Source organism: Pomacea canaliculata, linkage group LG5, assembly GCF_003073045.1.
Source record: "Pomacea canaliculata isolate SZHN2017 linkage group LG5, ASM307304v1, whole genome shotgun sequence".
Classification (NCBI taxonomy): Eukaryota; Metazoa; Mollusca; class Gastropoda; order Architaenioglossa; family Ampullariidae; genus Pomacea; species Pomacea canaliculata.
The window spans coordinates 20,349,574-20,374,787 of record NC_037594.1 but is presented as its reverse complement, the minus strand read 5'-3'; the positions used below and the strand labels follow the sequence as shown (position 1 = coordinate 20,374,787).

At 44.2% G+C, this 25,214-nt stretch overlaps 1 protein-coding gene across 1 annotated transcript in view; it reads left to right on the top strand.

Annotated features, from left to right (window-relative positions):
* LOC112565006 (receptor-type tyrosine-protein phosphatase N2-like) overlaps nt 1–25,214 on the top strand; it is a gene marked incomplete in the record, with an annotated part of 155,606 nt that overhangs the window by 126,292 nt on the left and 4,100 nt on the right. The window contains 7 exon segments of the mRNA XM_025240212.1: nt 5,038–5,092; nt 11,045–11,192; nt 16,391–16,464; nt 21,181–21,258; nt 21,523–21,642; nt 21,926–22,092; nt 25,053–25,106. Of these exon segments, the coding sequence (XP_025095997.1) occupies nt 5,038–5,092; nt 11,045–11,192; nt 16,391–16,464; nt 21,181–21,258; nt 21,523–21,642; nt 21,926–22,092; nt 25,053–25,106 (696 nt within the window).

Genomic DNA, 25,214 nt, shown 5'->3' with positions numbered 1-25,214 from the left:
TAGTCTTGTCATTTCCTCAAAACCGATAACGGAAAGGGGAGGGAGGAGAACGACAGGAAGTAAGGGAGCTTCATTCAAAACTTCCTACACCCCTTACCGAAACGACCTGTCAAGTTAGGACAGGAACACTAAGCATATCGGAGTTACTATAAATTATAAACCTGGCTCTCACACACACGCATTCACTATCTCACCCTCGCACAAACACACACACACACGTGTTTTCACTATCTCACCCTTGCACAACTCACACACGTACCTAGAATTCGGGTATGTGAACCGACCTTGCCTAACCAGTGCCAATTAAATGTTTGATATCGCAGAGGAATGTCAAAAGCATGCAGCAGATGGTCTGCGAGACGGACAGACAGCCACACGCATGCGCCACAGTGCAGCGCGAAGTGGTCCACCGTGACACACACCAAACGCCCTCATTAATGTTGCACGCTACCCGTCTTCCCAGCCGCCAAACAAAACGAAAGCAAACGACTCCAGTGTTACTCCCTAAGTCATGCGCACGACAACGCGACATCCACCCGACCACCACCCCTATCTCCCCCTTCCACGCTAGATTTTTTTTTTTATACGCGTCGATGCGTGTCGTTGCGTTTCGCAGTCCCGCCACTGACATCATCACGAGCGTCTTCCACCTTCCGCCATGGCCGCCATTTTTTAAAACTACTCGTGGGCTGACATGGAAGACGACGACAAGAGGAATAAATACACGTGCGCGTGCGAAAGAGAGCTCGGCAGCTTGGTGTGCGGTCGTTCTTGCGCTCTGTGTTGTCTCAACTGACATTAGTCACGCTGGTGTAGTGTGCGTTGGCGGACGTACGGACGGACTTAAAAGAGAGGAATAGGCGAGGGTGGCAGGTTGCTGCTGCTGCTGCTGACGGTGGTTCTGCTGCTGCTGCTGAGGAGACGGCTGGCGAGGCGCGAGGGTCGTGATCGATGAGTGCAGGGTGACGCGCACTCCGCTCCAACCTGGCCACCGCCAGATGTGGCTCAGACCTGGCTTCTTCTCGCGAGGGTAATCTCCCCATCATTTTTCTTTCTTTCTCTCTTCACACACATATTTTCTCACTGTCATACACGCTCCCTTCCTCTCTCTCTATCAAACAACAGCGTCGTGTCCATTTTGCTTTTGCACAAAAAAGGTTGGGGCTGAAGACATGCCCTTTTCATGCTCTCTTTGCAACTTTTAGGTACCAGAATAGTCAGTGCTGTTTGAATCCTTCATATTATGGGCTTCCACAGTGTAGGTCTCTCCTCTCGAGAAAATCGCTGCCGCACACTACTTAACGGTGGGTGAGCGGAACTCCCGCAGTGCCTTACTGGACACTGGCCGTGTGTGTGGAAGTAGGACTACACAAGGGATCGTGCAGACTTATGGCACCTAGATAGACAGCTAAGGGGCTTATCTTCCTGCACATCCGCTGATGGGTCGATCATCTTTCGCCCTAGATTTCTGTTTGCTAACGGCGGGGAAGGGGCCGGTAATCAATTAAACGACTTTTTCCTCTTTCTCCGAGAGACGCACCTGAGTGGTCTGGAGGTACCACCACCAGCAGTACCAGAAAACCAGCGGGTGCAGGCGATCCGTGTCCAGAAGCCCATCATTGGTTGTTGTCGTGTTCTTCATCGAGATGTTCCCAGACCCTCCGGGATTCTTTCCTTCTGTGATTGATTCCATGCGAGTTTTAAATGAACTGGAAGAAGACTCGTGGTTGGTAATGTCTGTGTCCCCGACCACTGTTATTACATGAAAGGACAGGTCGGTAACTGAGCCTTACTGATGGCCTTCTTTCTTGCTGAAGATTATATCGAACGCGCTGAGAGGGAGTCTTGCAAAGTTGGTGAGAGAGCAGGGGGTAGGGGTACTCAGGCGCTTGGAAACTGAACAGGAGAAGTGTACTAAACCTATCACCTACCCACCACACTGCCCCTTCCCTCGGGAGGAAGGCCCTGACAGGCAGACTTTGAGGAGAAATTAGCGAACAAGGGAGCTCTTCCACTAGCGGTTCTCTCCAGCATTGATCGGGCCAGAATATGCGCCAGGAAATGTCGGTACACTTTATTCTCTCGTTTCTCCACCCCCACCCCTATCTCCTCCACCAGCCTCCTCCGTTATTCCCGGTCAGCCATTACAGGGCCGTGCTCCACGCCTGCCACTCATCGATGTCCACCTGTTTGACAAGCTCTGCAGAACCGTGTGAGAGAGAGAGAGGGGGGATGGGAAAGGGGAGGGAAAAGAGGAAAAGGAAAAAATCGACTCGGGGTGGAGTGGACGGCCGCCTAGCAACTGCTGCAGAAGGACCCGGCGTCACAGGTCATCGCGATTAGGCACGTCGCGTCTGCGCAAACGGCCGTCGTCAGAGGTCGGCGATGTTGCCAAAGCCTCGCTTTCATTCATGGTCAGGCAAGCACCACACCACGTTCCGGGTGGGTGAATAACGGAGGCTTAATGACATCGGAGGGATTCTGGGTTGGTGACAAAAGGTTAATCACATTATTGGGAATGTTCTGGACAGGTCGTCGAGGGCAGTGTTATGAGGTCACACTGGCTGTTACTGGGCAATAGGGGAAGAATGGGTGGAGGGTTAAGAAATTGAGAACGGAGGTATTGAGCTTCCGACATCAGCAACAAAATTGAGGGACCTAGTTAGAAAATATGTTCTGGAAAAACACCTAGACCTCACTACTCGCAGACACTATGTTCACTTCTCATGTCGAGAAGTCACAACAGTCATCTCGTACTCGTTGTTGCCTAAACGAAATATCCGAGAGAAAAGAATTATATCAGTTTAGACTTTATTGATGGAAGGGGTAGGGAAGAAGTGCTAAAAGTTCAGTCTTACTGTAATGTCAGCATGAACGTTAAGTTTCGTAAACCCCGTAAAGAGGTTTTGTGGTCTGAGGCTCCAGACGTCGTCTGCTCTTTCGGAGGACAGTGACAAAACATCAGGGTATTGATAGGGTTTTTTTGTTTTTTGAGACAAGTATATCCAGTCAAGCTTCTCGGTGCTGCTTTGTCTTGTCAGCTTGGCGTAGAGATACGCACTTCAGGAGTCGGATACGACAGCAGTCCTTGAAGCAAGTCTCTGTGAAATCAGGAAGATCCTTCGCGGTTGATGGGTGGGTTGTGGGGCACGCGAACCGAGCGAGGAGACGTGATCCGTCCAGAGAGACAGAGATCTGACATGGATTGTTTGCTTTAGTTATCCCCCCACCTTCTGCAAACAAGATGTGACAGGTTGACAGATCCCTCCCTCAACTCCCGCGCCGTCGAGTTCACAGAGCAAGGATGCAAAGCGGTTTACACCTGTCCAAGCGCGGATTCCAGAGCAGATGAGGAGGTGATTGTTAGCTTTGCAGGACACAGATGGGACGTTACCTTTGCTCCGAGGATAGTTTTTTTGTTTGTTTGTTTTTTTGCGGGGTGGACTAAGAAAGGTATGGAATAGTGGTGGACCGACTATGTTCAATCTCCATGGGTCTAGAAACTTCGCTGCGACTGTGGACCGCTGTCGATGTCAACCCTCCTCGTCGTCGACCACGATAGCTGAGAAAAGACATCGGGACTGTGGGGGAAGAGGTTGACACGGTAATAAATAGGGGAAGGGGAACTAAGAGGGACGTAGGGAGATACCATCGATCTCCATGTTACTGCGACTTCTATTGCACCCGATTGGGTGAAGTAGATTTAAACTAACATACATCATTGTTGTGCTTGAAGGGGATGGTAATGAGGGGTAGGAGGAGAAGGTGAATACCTTTCCGTTCTGTGCGTTGTGCTCGAGTTCAGAGATCTGGTCGGATTTTAAAGATGGTTTGTTTGTCTTTTGGAGGGTTTTTTGGGGGGATGAGGTGGTTTTAAGAGATCGGTGTGTGTGTGTGCACACACACACACGCAACTCGGTGCGGGTTCACCTGGCTGGCTGGCTGGCTGGCTGGCTGTCCGTCGTCCAACGGGTCGATTGACCTCCTGCCATGATTCTACACCACCAAGTTTGTTTTCAGCCGATGCCCTGATTATTGCTGCGGAAAACCTCCCGCTGTTATTCGACTATCAGCACCATCAGCACTCCACTACAGTGTCTGTGACTGTACGCCGGCTTAGCTTGCAGTCTTTCCTGTGTCTCTAAAGCGCGCGCACACACAGGGAACAAATATGGAAAAGCGGCTTTTTCAGCAGCGGGGCCTGAAAATGCTGATGCTGCCGCCAGCGGGAGGTTGACGTGCATCACAAAAAGCAGTTTTGTGGAAAGCAGCTCCCGTGAGAACTGACTGCTAAGACCTCAATGGGCGGACTGGGGCCATCAGCGGCCATGTCGCCAGACACTGGCACTGAAAGAGGAGATGAATTAGTGATGTGATTGCCGACTGCATTGTGGCTGTCGATGGCAACACTCGTAGTGTGGGTGTGTGTCGAGAGAATGTATTAATTCGTATCTCGGGGTATAGTCGGCATCGGTAATGACAGGAGTGATAGGAGAACAGGCAGAGCTGATGTGGTGCAAGGAGGTAAAAAACACAAAACAACCAAACTAATAAAAACACTTTACCTTAATCATTTCTCTCACCCACTCAGAAGCTCCCACGAAACGGAATACGCTAACCCATTTCTTTACTGAATTCATGAATAAAAGCGTGTGTGGTACATGTTATGTAGGAGAAGAATGAACAGTTTGTAAGTGTACAACTTTCTAATGTGGACGTGTAACACGCTGTGAATGAGTCTGGTCTACAATGAACAATCATGTTTAGAACGCCGACGACCAAACGTTTAGCGTTTTCTGAATGAACCCGTTCTGTGACGAATAATTATACTAATGACGTCGACAACCGAACGCGTAACAATCTGTGAATGAACCCGTTCTATGACGAATAATACTAATGACGTCGACAACCAAACGCGTCAAGTGCTGTGAATGAGTCTGTTCTATAACAAACAATTCTATTCATGACGTCGACAGCCTTATCTTTGCAGGCTGATGCTTGACGTGCATTAACCATCTGTCTGTGTGTGTGTTTCAGGAGCGAGGAGCCAGCGGCCACCAACATGGACATCTCAACCGGCCACGTTGTCCTGGTGAGTACACCCGTGTGTAGGCTCGGGGTGGATAGCAAGGGACTCTGGTCAGAGCATTCTGTCACTGTGATCTCGATTGCTTTGGGGACAAGCATGGCACCTTGTTTAGAACGAGAGAGTAGAGATTTTGGTCATCGTCAGTCTTTTCAGAAAGATGTGTAACGTTTGTTGAAATATAATATTTCGACACTAGTTGGATGTACACATCTGATTTCAAAGTATATTTTAGTTGTACTTGGTGCCTGCAGGTGCAAGTCCCTTCTAAAAACAATTCCTGTACCTAACTTCATATCAAGTAATTAATGACGCCAACTATTTTGAAGGTGGAGGTATAGTACCCACTAGGCGGCAACAAGTCCAGGTTATGGAACACAGCAGAGGCCCAGGGGAAGACGACCTTTCCAGGTCCCTTGTAACCGTAAATTATTTCCCCGATATATAATAATATGCTTGTAGTTCGATTATCAATATCTCCATTTTCACTCATTAACATAATATAGACTGCAAACATTAGTACAAGTGCACTAGGATCCGCATGACTTATTGAACGTATAGTTGTTTAATGAGTAAATGAGGTAAAATTGCATTAAAGGATCAAACGTAGCACCCGATCCATGGGAAAAAAATCTCCAGAGTAATGAATGTTACGTCACAATAAAAAAAAGAAAAATAAAAGGAAAAATAAGAAAAAAATCCGCTGACCGAGGCTGGGCTCCCTTCACAGCCGCGGGCCCGGGGACACCAGACCCTCTCCCTCCCTGTCGTCAGGCCTGGTAGCGTGGGTTAAGGGGACTAGAATGGGGCAGCGGCCGGCTTGCAATCAAGTGTGGTCACGTCCAGGGGTCTTGTACACCATTTCCTGCCCCCTATCCCCGCGATGTCGCCGGCGTCAATGCATAATAACGCCAAAATGGCTGCTGCCGGTGCCGTGCAACAGGTGCCTTCATCAGACTTCTTTAATTGACTGGAACTCTCCGATCAGACTGGCGGGAGTGAGGTCTGCAAATAGGCCGCGGTCCAATTTAGAGCTGGGGACCACTTCTCTGTTTGTGCGCGAGTCAGTGAAGCACGGTTGATTGGCCGGCCAGTCTTCGTGGTCACCAAGGCTGGTTCCAGATTGTGTTTGTGTATGGGAAGGTTTTTTTTGGGGGGTAGGGATATAGAGGAGAGAATGACTTCCAGAAATCTTCCCACAGCATCGGTTATCCTGTGCGTGCCATTTGAAATGAAGCCGCCTGCTCATCCCTTGTTTAACGGACGCGCGAGTACGTCTGGACGGAAATAAAAAAAAAAAAATTCATTCCCAAAGGAGATCGTGGTGAAGACAGTAAATATTTTTTTTCTTCGAACATTCTCTGCCCCTTTCCACTCCTGTCGGCTGCAGAGACCTTCTCAGACTGTCGGTTGTTGGAAAACAGAGTTGCGTGCGATGTATGATTTTTAAAAAAGTAAAAAGAAAAAAAAGCAAAACCGGCGTTCATCACTAAAACCAATAAATCTATTTTTGGCCCCGTACAAAGAGTGATTCACGGTATGTATGTATGTGGCGGACAAATGTGCCATCTGCTTCCCGTCATACAGCATTCGTGAATATTGATGGGAGCTGCCATTTTTTATGAACGAGGCGTTCACCGAGCGCCGTGGAGAGTGTTTACGCAAGGCATTGACTTTCTCAGCCCAAACCTTCCTTCTCCAAACAGCTTGATTGGCTGGGAAATCAAGGAAAGCAGGAGGCGCTATTATTCCTCTGGCACGCCGAATTCAATCTCGCAATCCTGGGAGAGGAACAGTTTATGCGCGAGCTTTATCTCTTTCTCTGTCAAGTCGCACTTGGCTGCATGTGCATATTTACAGGGCGTGCACGCGGGCGCACACACATGCACATATTCTTTCTCTATCACACACAGACACGCGCATAAGGGAAGACAATGTTTGCAAGTGCAAATACAAGACATCTGATAGTGGAATGTTGGATAGGAGGTGGCCCAAAAAACCATAATGTTTGTGAGAGGACATAACAGCAGCCAGAACCAGAGAACCAAAGATGCGCTTACTGCTGGCTTGCGCGTGCACAAGATGGCAAACGCAGTCAATAGATGGCATCTCCTTCAAGCTACTTCAGCCCTGTGGAAGTTGATGAATCTTCCTGCGTTTGCGGGCTGGGACTTCGGACCAGGCAGCCTTGTCAACAAAATGTCATTAAGGTCATGTTGCGAGCAGCCTGGCCGTTCTCCATCGGCCTCCTGGAAGCCCCCTGGTCTGACGACAGTACGAGTCGCAGACCATCCGATAAAAGGTTCTTCGACCTAACGAAGTTGTTGTGGACACTGACGGTGCTTGGCTGATGGCGACGACGGGCGATGAGACTCGAGTCTCTTCTGCTGACGACAAGAGCCTCACAGAGCAAAATCGTCAGACGTCCGCCGCATCCCATCCACCCCCATGTCGCCATTGATCTGGTGCTGGAAGTGCTTGCCATGGGACGGTCCTCGCGTGCCAAGTTAAGATGGAAAAGGCGGGCCAGGCTCGCAGGACCTGGCTTTAAAAATAAGTTTCGAGAAACTTCTTCGGCTTTCGGTGAGAAGCCATTAAAATCGTCGCAGCAGTGAAGGCCGCTGCACGCCATGTTCGCCCGCGACCTGTGGGTCACGTATTTGGCGTCTGACTACCATCCACTGCCCCCTGGCATGCGGTCCTGTAGTCTGCGCTTTCTCCTGAACGAATACGTTGACGTGCAGCTTGTGCGTGCATGCGTACGCGCAGACAAGCAGACAACCTAGAATTTCGCCTCACCAAAATCTGTCCAGTGCGCTCCCTGGGGAACTCCAGGTCTCCCTACATATCAAACACGGCAGCTACTCAAGAAAAGACTAAAATGTAATTATTCAGTGAATAGCCAGCATAGCTGCAGATACAGTAATACCTGTCGCAGCGAGAACATACCAAGAATGTGGATGACCATCAGGAGGAACATTGTCCTTTTTGTTCGGTCTTTTTTTACCTGCGGTTTCGAAGGCTTTTCTTCCTTTCGTGTGATTGTTGGTGTACATCGCCAAGTGACAGTAACAGATGAAATAAAAGCTGAAAGATTTGGTCACGATGGCGGAGACAAGTCATCTAGGTATGTTCTCTGCGCATGCGCACGACGACGTTTGTCAGACGACGGTCGTGCCAGACTTTTCTGTGTCTCGCCTACGCAGGGTGCGGAGCCGCGCCATGTCTTGCAGCCACCGATTTTTTTTTTCACTTCACTCATCGCCTGCGGGATTGGTTGGATCATTTACCTTTCGGAATGATAGATTTCGTCAGAAGAAAAAGTGAAAGGCTAGATTGCGGTGCGTGCTCTGTTCCGCCACACACACACAAAACACGATCGCTGATACTCTCCCCAAGCCTCGTGCACAATCGCTTGGACATTGTCCTGACGCGGGGTCGCGATCGGCCAGTCATCAGGGCAAGAATAGACCCGGCTGGACTGCGACTGGGGTCTTCTGTCATTCACAGTTGTTCCGGGGAGTTCAGTTCATTAACTTTTGGATCGTGAGGGAAAAAAAGAGAAGGGTGGGTGAACGAAGGGGGGAGAATGAAAGGAAAAAAAAAAAGAAAAGCCCGAAAAACAAAATCAATCGCTTTACCAGTGTCCCATTTACCTTAAAGCACACAATTTCGAATCAGGCAGCGAACAAATTGAATGATGGAACTCATCAATCTTGCTCTTTGCGTTGCCGAGGACACACGGCTCTCGTCTTTGTGAAGCCAATGCAGAACTGGATGACTGGAAACTCGCTCTGTGTCTGCTGGTACGGAGAGGGGGAGATGGAGAGAGACAGGAATGAAGGGAGAGAGAAAGGGAAAGACAGCGACAGATAACGAGGAAAGGAAATTTAAAAATCAATGTTTAATTAAGCGATGCATAGACATTGGTGGAGGCCACACTGCGTGGCATGACAATTACAACTTGTAGTAATGCGGAGAAATTGCAGTGCTGCGGCGGAGCATATGGGGTGGTGGTTGGGTTTTTTTTTTTCTTTCTTTCTTCTTTGTAATCTTCTCTCTTTAGTGCGTGAGAGCACACACACCACAGCCCCCACCTTTGAAAAATCGACAAAATCCCTTTTAGTGCCAGTGTCGTTTGTTTAATTCATCGCAGTTGGTTCAGTCTGCTCTGGCATTTATTCAGCCGAATGAACTCTCCTTCCACATAGCTTTTCTTTTAATTCTGTGCATGGCGGCCACTTGAAGGATTTGGCGGCCATTAGGACAACACACACACACCTCCGACTTGTCACTGTTTGTCTTACATCAGGGGTGAAAGGTTAACCCTGTCTCTGGCGTGTTTGTCTTACATCAGAAGTGGAAGGTGAACTCCGTCAGGCATGGAAGGTGCTCTCAAAATAAAGCAGAGTAGGTCTCACATCCTGCAGCCCGGATGTTTGGGTGCATACTTTGTGACATCACGTATGAAGGTCATTGCTTGCGAGTGCTACGTCACTTCCTGGCTTGCACGACTCTCGCATCCTTTAACACTTGGTTACTTCATAACGGAGCGCAGATGTCCACCGTTCCTCCGAACTTGGTCGCCCTCTTGCGTGCGACACACACTCACACAATTGCTGGACATACGTTACTAGTATGGTAATCTTTTCTGTGCGAGGGTGGAAACAAGAAAAAAAAAATCTAGCCACTTGAGACGGGACTGGGAAGGAAGCCTGGAAGACTTCAATTGCGCTGGGAAACGATAAAGGTGCTAGGCGAGCCTGAAGTGGCGAAGGTTAATTAAGTTGATCGACAGTTTTCAATGAAAGCAACCCTTGTAGGGCTGTCATAGACTCGAGCAATAGATTTTGCCCGCCTACTTCTGTTGTGCCACACAACGCCGAAGCTGTGTAGTTGGCAACGAGTGGAGCGCACCACCAATGACATTGCGTCACTGCCGTCCTCCTCCCCTTCTCCCCGCCACCTTGTTTTCCTCCACTTCCCCCTTCCCATGTTTTTTGAGAAAATGTGGTGTCCGGCACCTTTTGTTCGGCAGGAAATCGCGTTCGTCGCAGGAAAAAAGGTGGACGTCACTCAGTGCTGCTCTGGCGTGTGATGCGCGCGAGGCCCACGATCAGCCTGAACGCACGTCACTCCCGTGGAGAAGCGCGCACAGCGCAGCCTCCTTGCCCACCCGGAAGCTGGCACTCCATGAGCCTTTAAAAGAGTGTCTTGCGCAGGCTTGTTCGTGTCAATCAAGTTCTTGTGTGTCCTGAGACCGTGATTGTCTGACGAGTGGATGAGACCCTGCCAGACTGTTCAATGGTGTCCCCTCGTTTGTCACCAGACCGGTGTGTTGGGGGTGGAGTAGAAAAAAAAAAAGATTTCATGAATACTACTAAAGGCTAGAACAATGCAGTCAAAGGTCGATAATCTCGAATTATTTTTCTCAGAGGGAGAGGGTCGAGGTAAGGGTGCAAAGTACACTTAAGTAATTAATTTTCGGGGAACAAATTTCGTAGATTACTTCTTGTGTATTTTCGGTATGAGCAAGTGCAGGGGATTTAATTCAGCCACTTAACGATCGGTGCCTTTTCTACGCTGATTTTTTTTAGTTTTAGTAAAATAAGAAAATTAAATGATCTATTAGGTGTTCATGTTCTCCTTACATCAGACATCCGTGCTTAACTACTGGGACAGGAATAAATCTCTCACATATCCTTGTGCACCTGTAGCAATACTGTCTCACATGTTTCAACCAGTAGATGAAACTGAAATATTTTTATGGGCGGCTTTGAATTGTCCAGCGCTAATAAGCTTGCGTCATAATGTTTCAGCCCCATAAATTTACGGATATCTAAGCTTGCACCCGCCATCTGTTTCGAGCACAGTTTGATGCATGCATCAGAGCTTACAGACCGGTCCCGTGGGTGGCCGCGAGCGTGGAACTGCAGATGTGTGCTTGTTTTGTTGTAGGCCTACATGGAGGACCATCTCAAGAACCAGGACCGTCTGGAACAAGAGTGGGAGGCTCTGACGGCTTACCAGGCGGACCCCTGTGGCACCACCGTTGCCGCTGACGCCGCCAACGCTCGCAAGAACCGCTACTCCGACGTCCTACCGTGTAAGTAACCATAACTCCCTCCCTTGCCTTGACGGCGTCCATTCTCTTTTCTCCAGGCTTTTCCCCATGCAACCCTCATCATTCCTAGCCTGCACTTTTCTCTTTCATCATCTTGCTGGCCGCAAAAAGTAAATTTGCATGAGTGTGACGATTGCGAGGGAACAAAACTGAAGGGCGGGGAAGGTTGGCGGCAAGTGCGACGATAATGGTACACGGATGTTGACAGTTCGCAGACTTTTTGTCGCAAATCTCTCGCTACTCCCGTACATCATCAGTTCACGTGCATCTGCCAGAAGCAAACGTGGTAAAACTGTCGTGGAATGTTTCCCACAAAATGCATTTAAGTCTGGGCTGGAGCTTTGTTTCCAGCATTGAAGAAGAAACGTACGCAGGAAGCATCCTTTCTTTCCCCCTTCCCTCCAGCCTCACACACCCTCCTGTCCTTCCAACGGTAAGCTCCAGACAAAGCTCTCAGGGCTGGTCCACACAGTATTCATAATTGTGCAAACCGGTCTTCGTGTCTGGGTTAGAAAGCCGAGAGGGGGAGCCAGGACTGTCTCTGGAATCAATCACCATCCAATTCAAAAGTAGCCGAACGTCGCCAGAAATTGAAACCTGCCCCGGCATGCCGAGCCGTGAGGGAAGCCAGGGCCCGCCGTGCGTCCGCCCCACGGCGTCCGGCAACGATGGCTTGGGCACAAGAAAACGCGTTTATCGCGAGTGAACACGAGTCTCTTACGAAAACACAGTTTGCCGAGCTGAAGCGTGTTTATCATACAGGAACGCACTTTGGTAAAACGCTTAAACGCGCTGATCATGCTCAAACATATATTCATTCTGCATAAACACGTGTATCACATGTGGGAACATGTTTATCATATAGAACACGTATGTCGCGTAAACAGGCGGCCCGGTGGCGCAACGGTTAGCGCCTGTCACCAATACAGTGAAGGTTGGCTGCCCTGAGTTCATTTCTCGTCTCGGGCATGCTGTTCTTTCTCTGCACGTGGCATCTGTTTACAGGGCTGGCTGCCCTCCGCCAAGGACGGTCCCAAGCCCGGCTGAAAAAGGAGGAGGGTTGGGCGTGGGACCAGCACCCCCACCCCGTAAAAACAAATCCTTGCTACCAAAACATCGACAACAGTTAAGACTGTCGTCGATGGCCTATGCCCCAGGAGGGGCGAAGGGCCTAAAAAAAAAAATGTCGCGTAAACGCGGTTAGCATATCCTGGCAAGTTAATCGGGCCTAAACATGTTTATTACACGGAACGCATGTTTATCGTGCGTAAACAGTTTGTTTTTTCATTCATATACTCATATATCGAGCGCCAACACATGTTCATCATACAGGAGTGTTTTCAGTATGACATGCATGAATAATGCCAGTTGTGTCCAGAGCTTCTTCCTGTTTGTACTAACAAATAATAAGACATCAAAATGTAGCAAAATTATTTACATTAGTCTCCTATTTTATACGAATCACATAGACTCCACAACCTCTCATCACGCGGTATAGTAGCGTTCCCTGTTGTCGATATGGACAATTTTTTATCCAAGATTCAAAAATTAATCATTGTGTATAGAAAGCTGATGTGGTAAACAAGACAGATATGGCGATATTGACCTTTCTTACGGTGAGCACTGCACAGCTCATTAGTCTGTGGGGAAAATGTTTCCATTACAGAAGATTTTTTAAGATAGGGCTAAATTTGTTAATTAAATTTTAGCCCTGCTTGAAATAAGATTATTGAAATACTTCAGCTAATTTTTATACTGCTTTAGACAGGGTCACTTCCCTGGCCTCACTGTCCTGTCTAAGCCAGTTGGCGTTGCTTTTCTTTGGGATTGGTTTAGTTGCTGGCTCGGCGTAAAACACCAATTTCTTTGGGATTGGAAGGACAGGCTGCGGTACTCACCATTTGCTCCAGTAGTTGGTGGAGGTAGTCCCACTGGTGCGGCAGTCGCTCTCCAAACTCACGTGTCGATTGAACGTTCCGGGGGGTCAGTCAGGCCTGACATCGCTCTGGTGCTGCTCCGGAAAGAGATGGGGGAAAAAAATAAGGACATAGAATGAGAGTCCGCCATTGCCACTGTTAAAACTCCTCTCACGTTTGTGACAAAATTGTAAGCCAGGATTGAGAGATTTTGTTCTTGTTCTTGAACGCTTTCAATGAGCTTTTTTTCTAGCTGCTCATCTTTGTGTTCAGATTCCCACGCTCCTCCTATTACATAAAATTTCTTTAACCGAGTTTAAATACATAGTCCAGCAGCCGGCCATTCCATTTTTTAAAAACCATTCCACCCTTCTTCTCCTTCCCCTCACCCACCTGTGTCTTTTGTGGCTTTTTTTTACAAGGGATTCAGTTTTATGCCTTAAAAATAAAAAATAGAGGCTTGGCCTCCACGAGTGGAGGGTGATGGGCGAGGAGGGGGTTTGTGTCTTGAAAACGAAGAGTAAAAGTGCGTGAGACGGGATTGGAGGGTAGCGGGGGTGTGAGGTGTCCGTGGATCCAATAAACGTGATCAACATTCCCAGGAACTCACGCGGCGCCCGCGTGCAAAGCTGGGTGATAATCAATGAGGTGGCCGCACGCCATTAAACACGACTTTAGCCTCATCTCTAGCAGGACTGAGTGTCAGGTGACAGGCCAGATTAACAGCGGGCAGGGATGTTGGGGGGCAGGCAATCGATGGTATTTGGTAACATGCCTGTTCCGGGAGAAATTAGGAAACGTCGGTCACACCTGCCCATCCTCCACACGTGCACGCGCACGCACACGCACACACACACAGGCACGCCTATTCCCCCACGCACCTCTATTTTAAAAAATGCGTAATACATTGAGGATTATTACAGAAAAACAGCCTTTGTGCGGTTGATACTTTTGTCGATCTTAACTTTTTTTTAATCAAGGCTTGCGCATCTTGGAGCTTCATAGCATGTATTTCCCTTGTTCACATTCCATCTTCCACCCTAGTATAAGTCAAGGGCCTGATATGGGAAAATTAAGAAAGTGAGTGGCTTCTACCAGAGCCAGAATCTCCAGGGCAGACACTTCAGACATCAAGAGTGCATGTGTCATATTACGCTGCTACATACATTCTGGTTGTAGGTCATAGTTCATCATTTGTTATAAGGCAAAGGTCAAATAACTGACGAATGACACCATTTTTAAAAAAGTAGCTAACACCATTGTATTAAAAAAATAATAATAAATCTGTTGTGGCACAGATGTTTCTGACAAGGAGCGCCCAATAGTAGTTAAGACAGTTGTCACCACTGCAGTGAGAAGCTGCTGGTTCAGATCTCATTTTAGTGTATGTGACACCTGTTCTCAGGGCTGGCCGTTGGGAGTACTCTTCTAGTATTCTGGTCCCCCATCCAACCTTAATCCCTACGCACCCCCACTAGTTCAGAATTGCCTGAAGGATGAAAGCACTTTCCTACAAAACCAACCAGCCAGTTTCTTTCTTCATAAACCTGGTATGTTCTGTACATTTAGAAAAAGTGTACAGCAAACATGGAAGGATCTTTTATATTACACTGATATATTTGTCTCGAATTTTTTTGTTATTGTAGAAAAATTTCCCATTTTCTTTTTGCAGAGGTGAATTAGAATGGGCATGGTCACATGGATGACATGATGCCTGAAAGGAAAGCATTGCATAAGAGTGACAAGACGACAGGGGAAGGGAGGGTGACCCTGGGGTCAGGCAGCCTCTGAGAGCGCATGCGAGTCGCGCCGGATGATCGCTCCTGCAATAATGTGAAACGTGATGCGCTAGCGCAGCCTTGCTGAAGGGAGATAATACAACACACTTTGACCTAGTGGCAGGCAGGGAGATAATCGACCATCCTTGAAAACAGATTTTTGGGTGCAAACATGCGAATTCAAGGAGGGTGAAGATGGGAAAGTTGAGGTTGGTGGGGGGGGGGCAGCAGAGAAGGGCTAATCTCAGGAGCAAAAATTGTGAAAAAATTGATTTATCATAGGGGAATCATTTATTTTTTAAAGTGCTGAGTGCCCTCCTGTTTTTGCAGATGATCCATGCTACCTACTTATCTAACCCAGAAGCACAGTGAGAATGATGTGAGAAATTAGCCTCTAAAAAAATTGTCCAACTGGCCTAAAGCTGCACATTGTGGAAGAGGCACTTTTCAACACCATTAGCAAGCATTCGTTGATTTTTTTTTGGAGACATGGTGGACACCTTGACTTAATAATTGTGAAGATGTTTTTGCCATCTAGCATGTAAGTAGGAATCACATTGAGTCAGCATATTAGGTGGACACTTCTAAGACACTTCTTGTGGTACTTAACCAAAATTCCATCTTCTTACCGTATTTGGTAAAAATGTGGTTGGAGTGTGTAACCTGCCCATCAGTCTTAATATATGTGTTTGCATTATTCCACAGCAGTGGCTGTGTGCATGAAAACCCAGAGCTGTACAAGATGATGAAAATTGCAGCACTGTGCATGAATGGGCATAAAACAAAAGATAATAGCTTTCCGAGAATAATTCTCAGGCATTCATACATTTTTAAAAGGAGGCCAATTTTGTGTTTCTGTGATTGGTCATTGTCCATGAAAAAAGGCAATTTCAGAATCCCTCCATCAGTGAGAAAGGTTTGCAAGATTATATTTTCTCCCTTGACCATGGGTGCCATATGGTTAGGCAGTCAAAGACATGCGTGTCCAGAGGTCAAAGACAAGCAGGCTGCAGGGCTTCAGTAGAGACAGCCACAGCTTGCAGGCAGCACACTGGTCTGGTCTTTGTAACATCACCTCTATTGACCAGCCACAGTAATTAAATGCTTTCACTTGAAGAAAATCTTGATGGAAACAAATTTCACGCCTTCACATAGCAGTTTTTGCTACAATGAACAAATCTGGGAAACAAAGACATTAATGTGAGCAAAACTGGACTACAGGGCTTGTCACTCTCTCTGTGCAGTCTTGCACTACCCATGTCTGTATTTCTTTTGTTCGTGGGGATGGGGATGGTTAAGGTACCTTGTGGATGGTGACATTAAATAAATAAAATGATATTTTGTTCATATGAACTGTCCGACTACATGTAGTAGGAGAAACACCGTCTAATCTGTGTCTCATCATGTGTGGTAAAGAGCAGCCAAGTTGTGTATTTACCTGTTTTAGGCAGCTTTTATATTTGTTTTTGATGTCTTTCCATTTCAGATGACCATTCCCGCGTAATACTGTCTGCCTCAACTAATGTTTCCAACTCTGACTACATCAATGCAAGCTTCATCGTGAGTGGTCTTTTCTCCTTTCTGGAATCTTTCTCTTGGCCTCTCCACATCTTTTAGTAAAACACTTTTTAATGGGACTTTCAAATGCTCAGTAGCAATAAGGGTTTTTAGAGCTTCATTTAAACATATTGGGGAAAACACTTTGCAAAACAAAGTACACATCAATGTACATGTGTTTATGTTATTCTGACTTTGACCCTGATGTCATGAAACTGCTATAATTATGAGTGACATATAAAACTGTCGCCAGCATTAAAGAATGATGACAAGATATATTAACTTTCATATGTTTGGGTTATTGCTCGATGCAGTGAGACCTCTTGCCTCATGTTTTCATACCCTTTGACACTTTCTTTACCAGATTTGAAGATTTGTGATTTTTGCGCCTTCATACACAATGGAAAATGATTTTATTCATTTGTCTGTGTTGGTATGTGTGTGAGCGCAAATATGCACTAAGATAGTGTTCCTTATGTTTCTTAGTAGCAGCTGTTATATACACATACAAACACACATCTGTTTAAGAAATAGAACAAGAAGTATGAAATTTAGGATAAAGGAGTTAGGTGACTTATACTTCACACGTTTCTACTGTCAGAAGATGGTTGCAGGCAGGTTCTTAAAATTGTTACATGTAATATGATATTGTGTCATGCTAATTGTACTCTAGAAAGCAAAAATTTTCCATGAGGTCCAGCACCTGCAGCTTATGTGTTTTTAAAAGTTGAAATATCATGAACAAGCTTTTTTTTCTGCTTCAAATTGTTGGTGTTCCAGATAACTGTGTATCATTATTTCCAGCAAAAAGAGGAGTTATCATGTTCAGAGTCTCCATTATTCCTGCACAAGATGGTCATTTTATAGGCAGAATTCTCCAGTGCATAAGCTGTAATTTATTTTCAGCATCTCAGATTGTATGTGGCATTACTGTCTTCAGGCCTTGTTAGCTTCTTTTTCTAAGAAAATGGCAGTAATTGTTTCAAAGGGTTATAAAAATCATAAAAATCAATTTTTTAAAATGTACCTGCAACCATTTAAAACTTTTTAAAATTCAAAGCTTTATTTTATAAAAACTTTCTAGGTGACATGACTGGTGTATTGGTGCTTTCTCAAAGAAGCAGTCATGTGTGCTGTCATTTTAAATGTGGGATATTATCTCTGACACAATTCTATTTCTGATGGTATTCGTCAGTCAGAATTAAATTAGGCATCTTATGGAAGATGTTTTATTCCATTCCATTAGTGAGCAGGGGATGATTTTCCATTTTAAGGATTTTGCAGTAATGAGCCATGTAAACTATAATTGAAACTGATGGTTTTTCATTTGTTCAGATCCTCTCTCGTTCACTCTGTTGGTTACTTTTTTTTTAAAGTGAAACGTTTTTGTGTGAGCATAGGTGCAGTTATTATTTTTATTCCCCAGCCCCCATCCCCCCATTCCATTCCTTCTTCTGTCAGATTCAAAGACACCTTCATCCCTATATGACTTTATTTATACATGTGCCACCCTTACAACCTACCCCTCCTTCCCCATGATTGATTGCCTAGAGGGTTGAGCTGAAAATGGCATGAAATTGTAAGCTTTCTTTTTGGTGAAATTGCCCTCGCATAATGCATCTGGATTTATAGCCACTGCTTTAGCTGAAAACTTCCCAAGCTTCCGTCACCTGCACAAACTCTGCTGCCCCTCAAGAAGGGAAATAACTCTCTTGAGCGCTTAGGAGAGGGGGATGGAATTTGACTGGAAAAACACAGGCTTGACTTTCAGAGGCCTTACAAGAGCTGACTGTGGCTGGCTGAAGGGATGCAAGCTCCTTTTTGCAACAGGGTAACTTAGTAGGTGACTAGCAGTAACAGTGTGGATTTGATTCTGGAAGCTGGGGTCAAGCACACAGCACAAACCTAACATTAAGCTTAACAGATCAATAGCCATCAACACCAATCTGCTTGTGTTTGTCATGGCCCTCATCTGGCCCTCACACATTGACCTGTGCCCTTAGAGCTTAGTTCTCTTGTTTATGTGAAAACTGTTGATTGTGGGTGATTGTTGGTTAAGAGCGAGAGAAGACTTCATGCATCCCAGAGGGCAATTAGACTCAGCGCTATATGGAAGCTCAGCAACAAAATAACAATACCACAGTATATTCTGCTGCAACAAATAAACCCTCATGCATTCATGATTCAGACTTGCATAAGATCTTCATTCGCACACTCTAGTGTTCAGAAGTCGCACGGCCGAAACAACAATGAGAAAGAACATTACGGCTTTGTTGCTTTCTTATTTTCTTAGTGTTTTAAGCATGTTGTTATAGCATTATTTGTTGTTTAACATTATTTTCCTTCTTAAGGATTGGGGGTAGATGCACATGCTGTCTCCATTATTAATAAGAAATTGTCGCTGTCAGTGACGCAAATTCACTTATGTACAGACATGCCTGCTTTAGTGTTATTTTTGTGTGAAAGAGAAAGCAAATTGAATGTATGCACATTAATTTACTTCCATAGCAACTTATTAGTAATTTCTGCTAGAAGATGTTTGACATCTAGATTGAGTTACCACTAGTAAGAAGATCTGTTGGAGCTTACCATGCATACAGTTGAACCTAATAATCATTTTTAATGACAACTCTATCATGGTCGTTCTTTTTTCACCAGTAAAACTTCATTAGATTGTAGAAGTATTAAATCTTGATAAAGCAACTGTATTATTATTTTTTCCCTTATTGGATTTACCTGATCCGTTATTTAAGTACATCATTTCATTTATCCTCTGTTGCACTTTGACTACAATATTTAATCGAATATAGACCTTATTTTGAAAAGCCATCAATGTGCTGGCTTCTAGGTAACTATGTACACATTATACATTACATATAAACACTTCTGAACTGTGCTTATAAATCATATTTTTTCACCTTTGACACAAAAGAATACTGGTTCATCCACAGGGATTATACATTCTTCTTGTTACTAGTCCTTAGTTTGCACAGCCTAAATTTACTAAGTATTGTTCTATTTTAAATCATGTAGTGTTATGATTCATTGGACTGGTTACTGATTTTAGTCTTCTGCTTTCCTTGTATACACATTGGGAAGGGAGCATGCACATAGACATGCTCATATTATAAATGTTTGTAAGTGAGAGAAGAAGAGCATTCCTCATGACAAAACTCGTGCAGTAATCTTCAGGTTCCTTTAATCAGCTTCTCTTTCATTCCCATCTTATTTTACCTCCACTTTTATTGGTGGTATCTTGTGCAACTTGGTAATCTAGCCTCACCTCATCAATTCAGTGCTCCTTCATATCATTTTTTTTCCTGCGAAAATGCAATCTTACTCTTTACTGACCTCTGTTGTCTTTGCCAGAAACTGTCCATCATAGATAGCCTGTAGAGGAATGCAGTCTTTTTCTCCTCGCTGCTTGCCTGATAAATGAAGGCTTGCGGGCATAAAGAGTTTTGTGCCTGATGATTCATGCTCTACATTGAGCAAAATCTCTTTTAAGAATTCATTTGGGCAGATGCCTCCAGAGAGACTGAAATCCCCTTTTCCAGCATTGAATTTTTCCTGCATGCAGAATATTAGATCGTTGAAAGTGGTCCGGAATGACTATTGATTACAGGATGGGAAGAGAGTGAGAGAGAGGAAGGGGGGAGGAAGTTCTTGATTGTTTCCAAGCAGAGGAAGCAGCAGCGAAAGAGCCACAGAATATTGTGGAGTCTGAATAGATGTCACAGGCATCTTGTTGCCAGAATCAAATCTATCCTTCTTTCTGTGATGTTTTTTATCAGCATTACGCCAGAATGCCAGACGGGAGAAGCTAGAAATTTTTGCTGTGCAAATGACATGAGTTCTCATAAAGGATCTTTTTAAAACGCGGTACACCTTCAATATTGCAGCAATGTTAAAAACTCAGTGAATTTTCCTGGTCTTTGTGTATTCAATCTCTCTAGAAGGCCTTGCTTGTGTAGTTTTTTTGGGCACACAATATTTCTGAATATTTGGAGTGAGATGTGAGGCTGCTTAGAAAGACTATTATCACTCCCACAAAGAAATGTTTAGCAACATATTTTAGAAAATCAGTTTTACATAATTATTTGTGATTTCAGAACAATCAACTAATCCAACCACCAAAAACCTTCTAGTGCCTATTGAAGTATTTAGCAAGCAATAGGTTTGAGTGGTTTTCAACCCTTTTTTTTTTTCCAGATTTTTTTGAAAGCAGCGTCATATGAAGACATGAATAAGCAGTATTCTTCTTGCTTCACTTCATGTTACAAAGCTTTTTTTTTTTGATTTGCAAATTGCTCTTATAGTGGACTTGTGTTCATATGAATAGGCAGCCATTCAGTTCTAAGCCTGAAACACATTTTTGAAGTTTGGTGAAGAAGGGGACAAACTCTATCAAAGTGGGGGTGGGGGAACGGGAATATGCGTGTATATTTCCTTTCCTGTCACTGCCGGGTGGTCCGGTGATACAACAGTTAGCGCCTGTCACCAATACAATGAAGGTTAGATGTCTTGGGTTCTGTTCTCCTCTCAGGCACACTGTTCTTTCTCTGCATATGGCATCTGCTGTAATATAGTCTTAGTTGCTGGCTGAGCATAAAACACCAGTTGCTTACCCCCGTACCCCTCTCACTGCCAACATCTATATTTTCAATCATTTAACAAATTCAGGTTGAAGTTTTCTCCAGTTTCAATTTGCATTTTCAGACGGACCATGATCCTCGAAACCCAGCTTACGTTACCACTCAAGGTCCTCTTCCACACACAGTGGCCGACTTCTGGCAGGTGAGTCCTTACACTCAAGTGTATTTTTATATATTTCCTTTTCTGTTTATTTTTAAAGCTATAAAAAAAGTACAGCTTCAGGGAGTTTGAGGTGGCCTGTGCAAAAATAAACAGCATTTTAAAGGCACGGTGGAAGGGTGGTGGGGTGACGAGAGATAACACCGGTAGTTCTTTATGCTTTATTTCTCTTAATAAGAAGGGAATATACTCCCCAGCACAATAGTGATTTAAAGGGAACATGATGGTCATGCTAAATGTATGCAGATGGTCTGGGAACAAGGCAGTGTGGTGATAGTGATGCTGACTAAGCTTACAGAAAATGGAACAAGCATGTGTCATCGCTACTGGCCAGAAGAGGGCAGTGACCTGTACCACATCTATGAGGTAAGAGTTGTCTCCCTTTTATAGCATTGTTGATTTCTGTTTTGGATTTTTTAACAGTTCTCACTGATGTGTGCAAGAGAGAGAGCTTGTGTTCACGCGCATGCGTAGGGTGCAAAATCCTTTGTTCAGGGTTGTATTATAGTTTGTTTCCTTTTGTTACTGGCTCTGTTTAGAAAGCAGGGACATTTTTGTAATAGAAAGTTTTATGGAGGTAAAATTGGCAGGCTTTGAACACATTTTTGACATGTTAACTGAGTCATTGACTGGCACTATTATTGAACAGGTCCACCTGGTCTCTGAGCACATCTGGTGCGATGACTACCTTGTGCGCAGTTTCTACCTAAAGAACCTCCAGACAAATGAAACCCGCACTGTGACTCAGTTCCACTTTCTTACCTGGCCACACCTGTCTGTTCCCCCCTCCATGAAGGCTCTTTTGGATTTCCGCAGGTCTGTATGCTGTGTTTTCCCCAGACATGTACTTTTTTTTCCAAACACTCATGCATGCTTCTTGCACGGATGAAGCTGCAAAATAAAAAAATTAACAATAAGTGTGAAAGTATGACTTTTCTGATATAAGATTTAAGGTTCATTAAAAATCTTTGCCAGTAAGAATTAATGTTGCTACAACATAAAGATCATTAATATCATACCGACCAGAGATTGTCCAAAATGTTTGCATTACCTCTTTAAGGATCTATTTTGTGAATGATGCAGATTTATACTTTTTGGAAAGATGACAACACTCATTTCCACTGAGTTAAGTGCATGGGACATCCATCACTTTCTCAGATAGCATGGTTTCTTGCAGAAACTGAAATCATGTCCTGCAGTGCTTGAGACATAACAGTGTACTTGCTAATGCAGATGAAAGCTTGCTTGTTTTGGCAAGGGGGGCTTGCTGAAAGTGTACAGCTTTTGAAAACTCTGGAATGGTGTCCTTTGCTTGGCTGTTTGCTTTACTACTTGTAACAGCTTCTAGACTGCAGTACTAATGATACCCTCTTCCCAGGCAGCTTTTGTGATTCAGCAATTGTACAGCTATCAAATTGCATAGTCACAAAAGTGATCGGGAGGCGGGGACTAATCATCTAACATCTGCTTGCTGCTGTTTCTAGAAGTATTCACCTTTGTTGGCACTAATCTTGCACGGGTCAGATGCTACTTTGAGGAGCAATACTGGTCTAGAGACTCAGATATTGTCCTACCTGTTCACTAACCATCACATACCTTAGTGTTGTGAGAGAGAAACAAGTGTAGCAACGTGTACACATCTTGATGTCTTCTTTTGTAAATTCACATGTAGTAATTCATGCCTAGCACAGGTGGAAGATATATACATATATTTTACCGTATGTATTTTTTTTTTTTTGTCAACTCATGTCATCAGAAAAAAAAAAAGTAAAATACATTTTAAGCATTTGCTCTAGAAGAATATTCTGTGCACTTGCAAATATATTGTTATAGCAAACTATCAAACTATAACAAACTATCCGAATACTTCCTACTTACTTGAAAGGGGGTTTAAAAACTGGAACATTTTTTTTCCCCACATACCTGCAGTCAGTGAGTTTGCTCTTGTATTTGAGAAGTGGGGGAGTTTGGAAGAGGGGGGAGTATTGTTGTCTTAGTTCTGAAAAGCTAGCAGAAACATATGGAAGCCAATATTAAATAATTTCTGCTGTTTGAAACTTTCAAAGAAAAATTGTCTTTTTCAGACTGAAAAAAAGTTATCATGAGACACATTTTTATCAATCCATTAAACCACTTCTGTTTTTAGTTGCCAAAATATTACATTAGCTTTTAGTCATTTAGTGAGTTTACTCCTTTCTACTCTGGCCTCGAGGAGCATAGGGCCACAACAATTAGTCATGTTAGAACAATAGGTGAAAGCTTTACCATTGTTTTTCTACCTGCCCTAGTTCAAGATTTTATAGGTAAAAGTCGTCACACCACCGTGCTCTTCACTGGTGACCAAATATTTTTGAAGTGTTGCCTCAGACTTCATCTGTTAGTTTGTCTGGTTCTGCTAAAGGTGATTGACAGCAGTTGTTGTTGGGGAAGCAGATTGTTGAGTGGTTAAAACTCCAGTGTCCAAGAACATAGGAGAGTTGGATATCCTTGTGGCAAAGTGTTTTTCTCCAGTTGACTCAGCTGTTGAATGAGTATTTGATTCTCTTTAGATGGTTGGAAAGGACAAGCTGTGATGAACAGAAGATGTACTGTAATTACAGTTTCAAGGTGGCCTCAAGATAAGTGCAGTCTTGATCCCCTCCCTCCCTGACACCCAAACATTTATGGGGCTACCATTTGTGACCCTTTTGTTGTTAGTAATAGTATGAAGACTGCATGGGGACAGAAGATCTAATGAGGTATAATTCGCGGCAAAATACAGCCAGGAAAAGTGAATGATACATATATTTCACATGAATGGTTGAAACCTGCGAGTGTTAGAGTTCAGTGATGATGGTATTTCATGAATGATTTCTATCAGTTCTTTAGATGTAAGTGATGACTTGAAGACTTGTGAAGATTTTATTTGAAGACTATAAATGATGATATCAAATAGCATCATGAGTTGCTTGACAAACAACATACATAAAAGTGCTGCTATTGACCTGTGTCCTTGAAATTAACTCGTCTGAGAAAAAAAAATAAAACCAGTGCTAACTTGCTATTTACAAAAGGTTTTTATAAGGCTTATATTTTGGTTATGGAAGCTTGGATTGGGACCATGGATGGTGGATCATTTTGATCTGTGCATGTGTCTTTCTGCCTTCCTATTTATTCTTGTTTCAAAATCAGAACTGTACATAATTCAGGGTCTAATCCTTTGGTGGGTATTTTGCTGAAACAGCTTGTGTAGTTGCATTGCTGGGTACACAACAGGATGTCAAAAGTGAAAAGGTTATTGTGGAGGATGGAGTCTGTTGTGTGCAGTGCTTTCTTTCATGCTTTTGAACATTCTCAAGTTATGGACATCATCTTGTGAAGAGAGGGGCCAGGTTGTTTTCACTATGTTGGAATTAGTTCATGGTATAACTACAATACAACATAAAGATGAAAATCTCAGATTATATTCTAACTCCATTGTGTATGTTTAATGTGTAAATGGTCATCATAGGAAAATAAATGTACATGAGAAATTTTCATTTTGAAAAGAAAATGCACACAAATATTTTTGCACTTTAGTTTTTAAATCTAGATCGTTCATAATGAGTTACTGGTCTGAAATCAACTTTTTCATTTGCATGGTCTTCTTGCCAGTCTTTGATGAAAAGATGTGAAAAAAATCTGGATGATATCTACAAGAAAAAGTATGTGTGTGTGTGTGTGTGTGTCTGTGGTCTGTGCGCATATGTGTGCACGTGTATACGTGTGGGCAAATGAATGTGAATAATGTTCTGCAGGAAAGTGAACAAGTCTTTCCGCGGTGGCTCCTGTCCTATTGTTGTCCACTGCAAGTGAGTTGCTGTTCAATAGTTCTTTGTAAACATTTTAAGGCTTTACATAGGTTTGCTGCTATACTTTTTAAATTAAAAGTTAAAGTTGTAATAGATTTTTAAGTTACA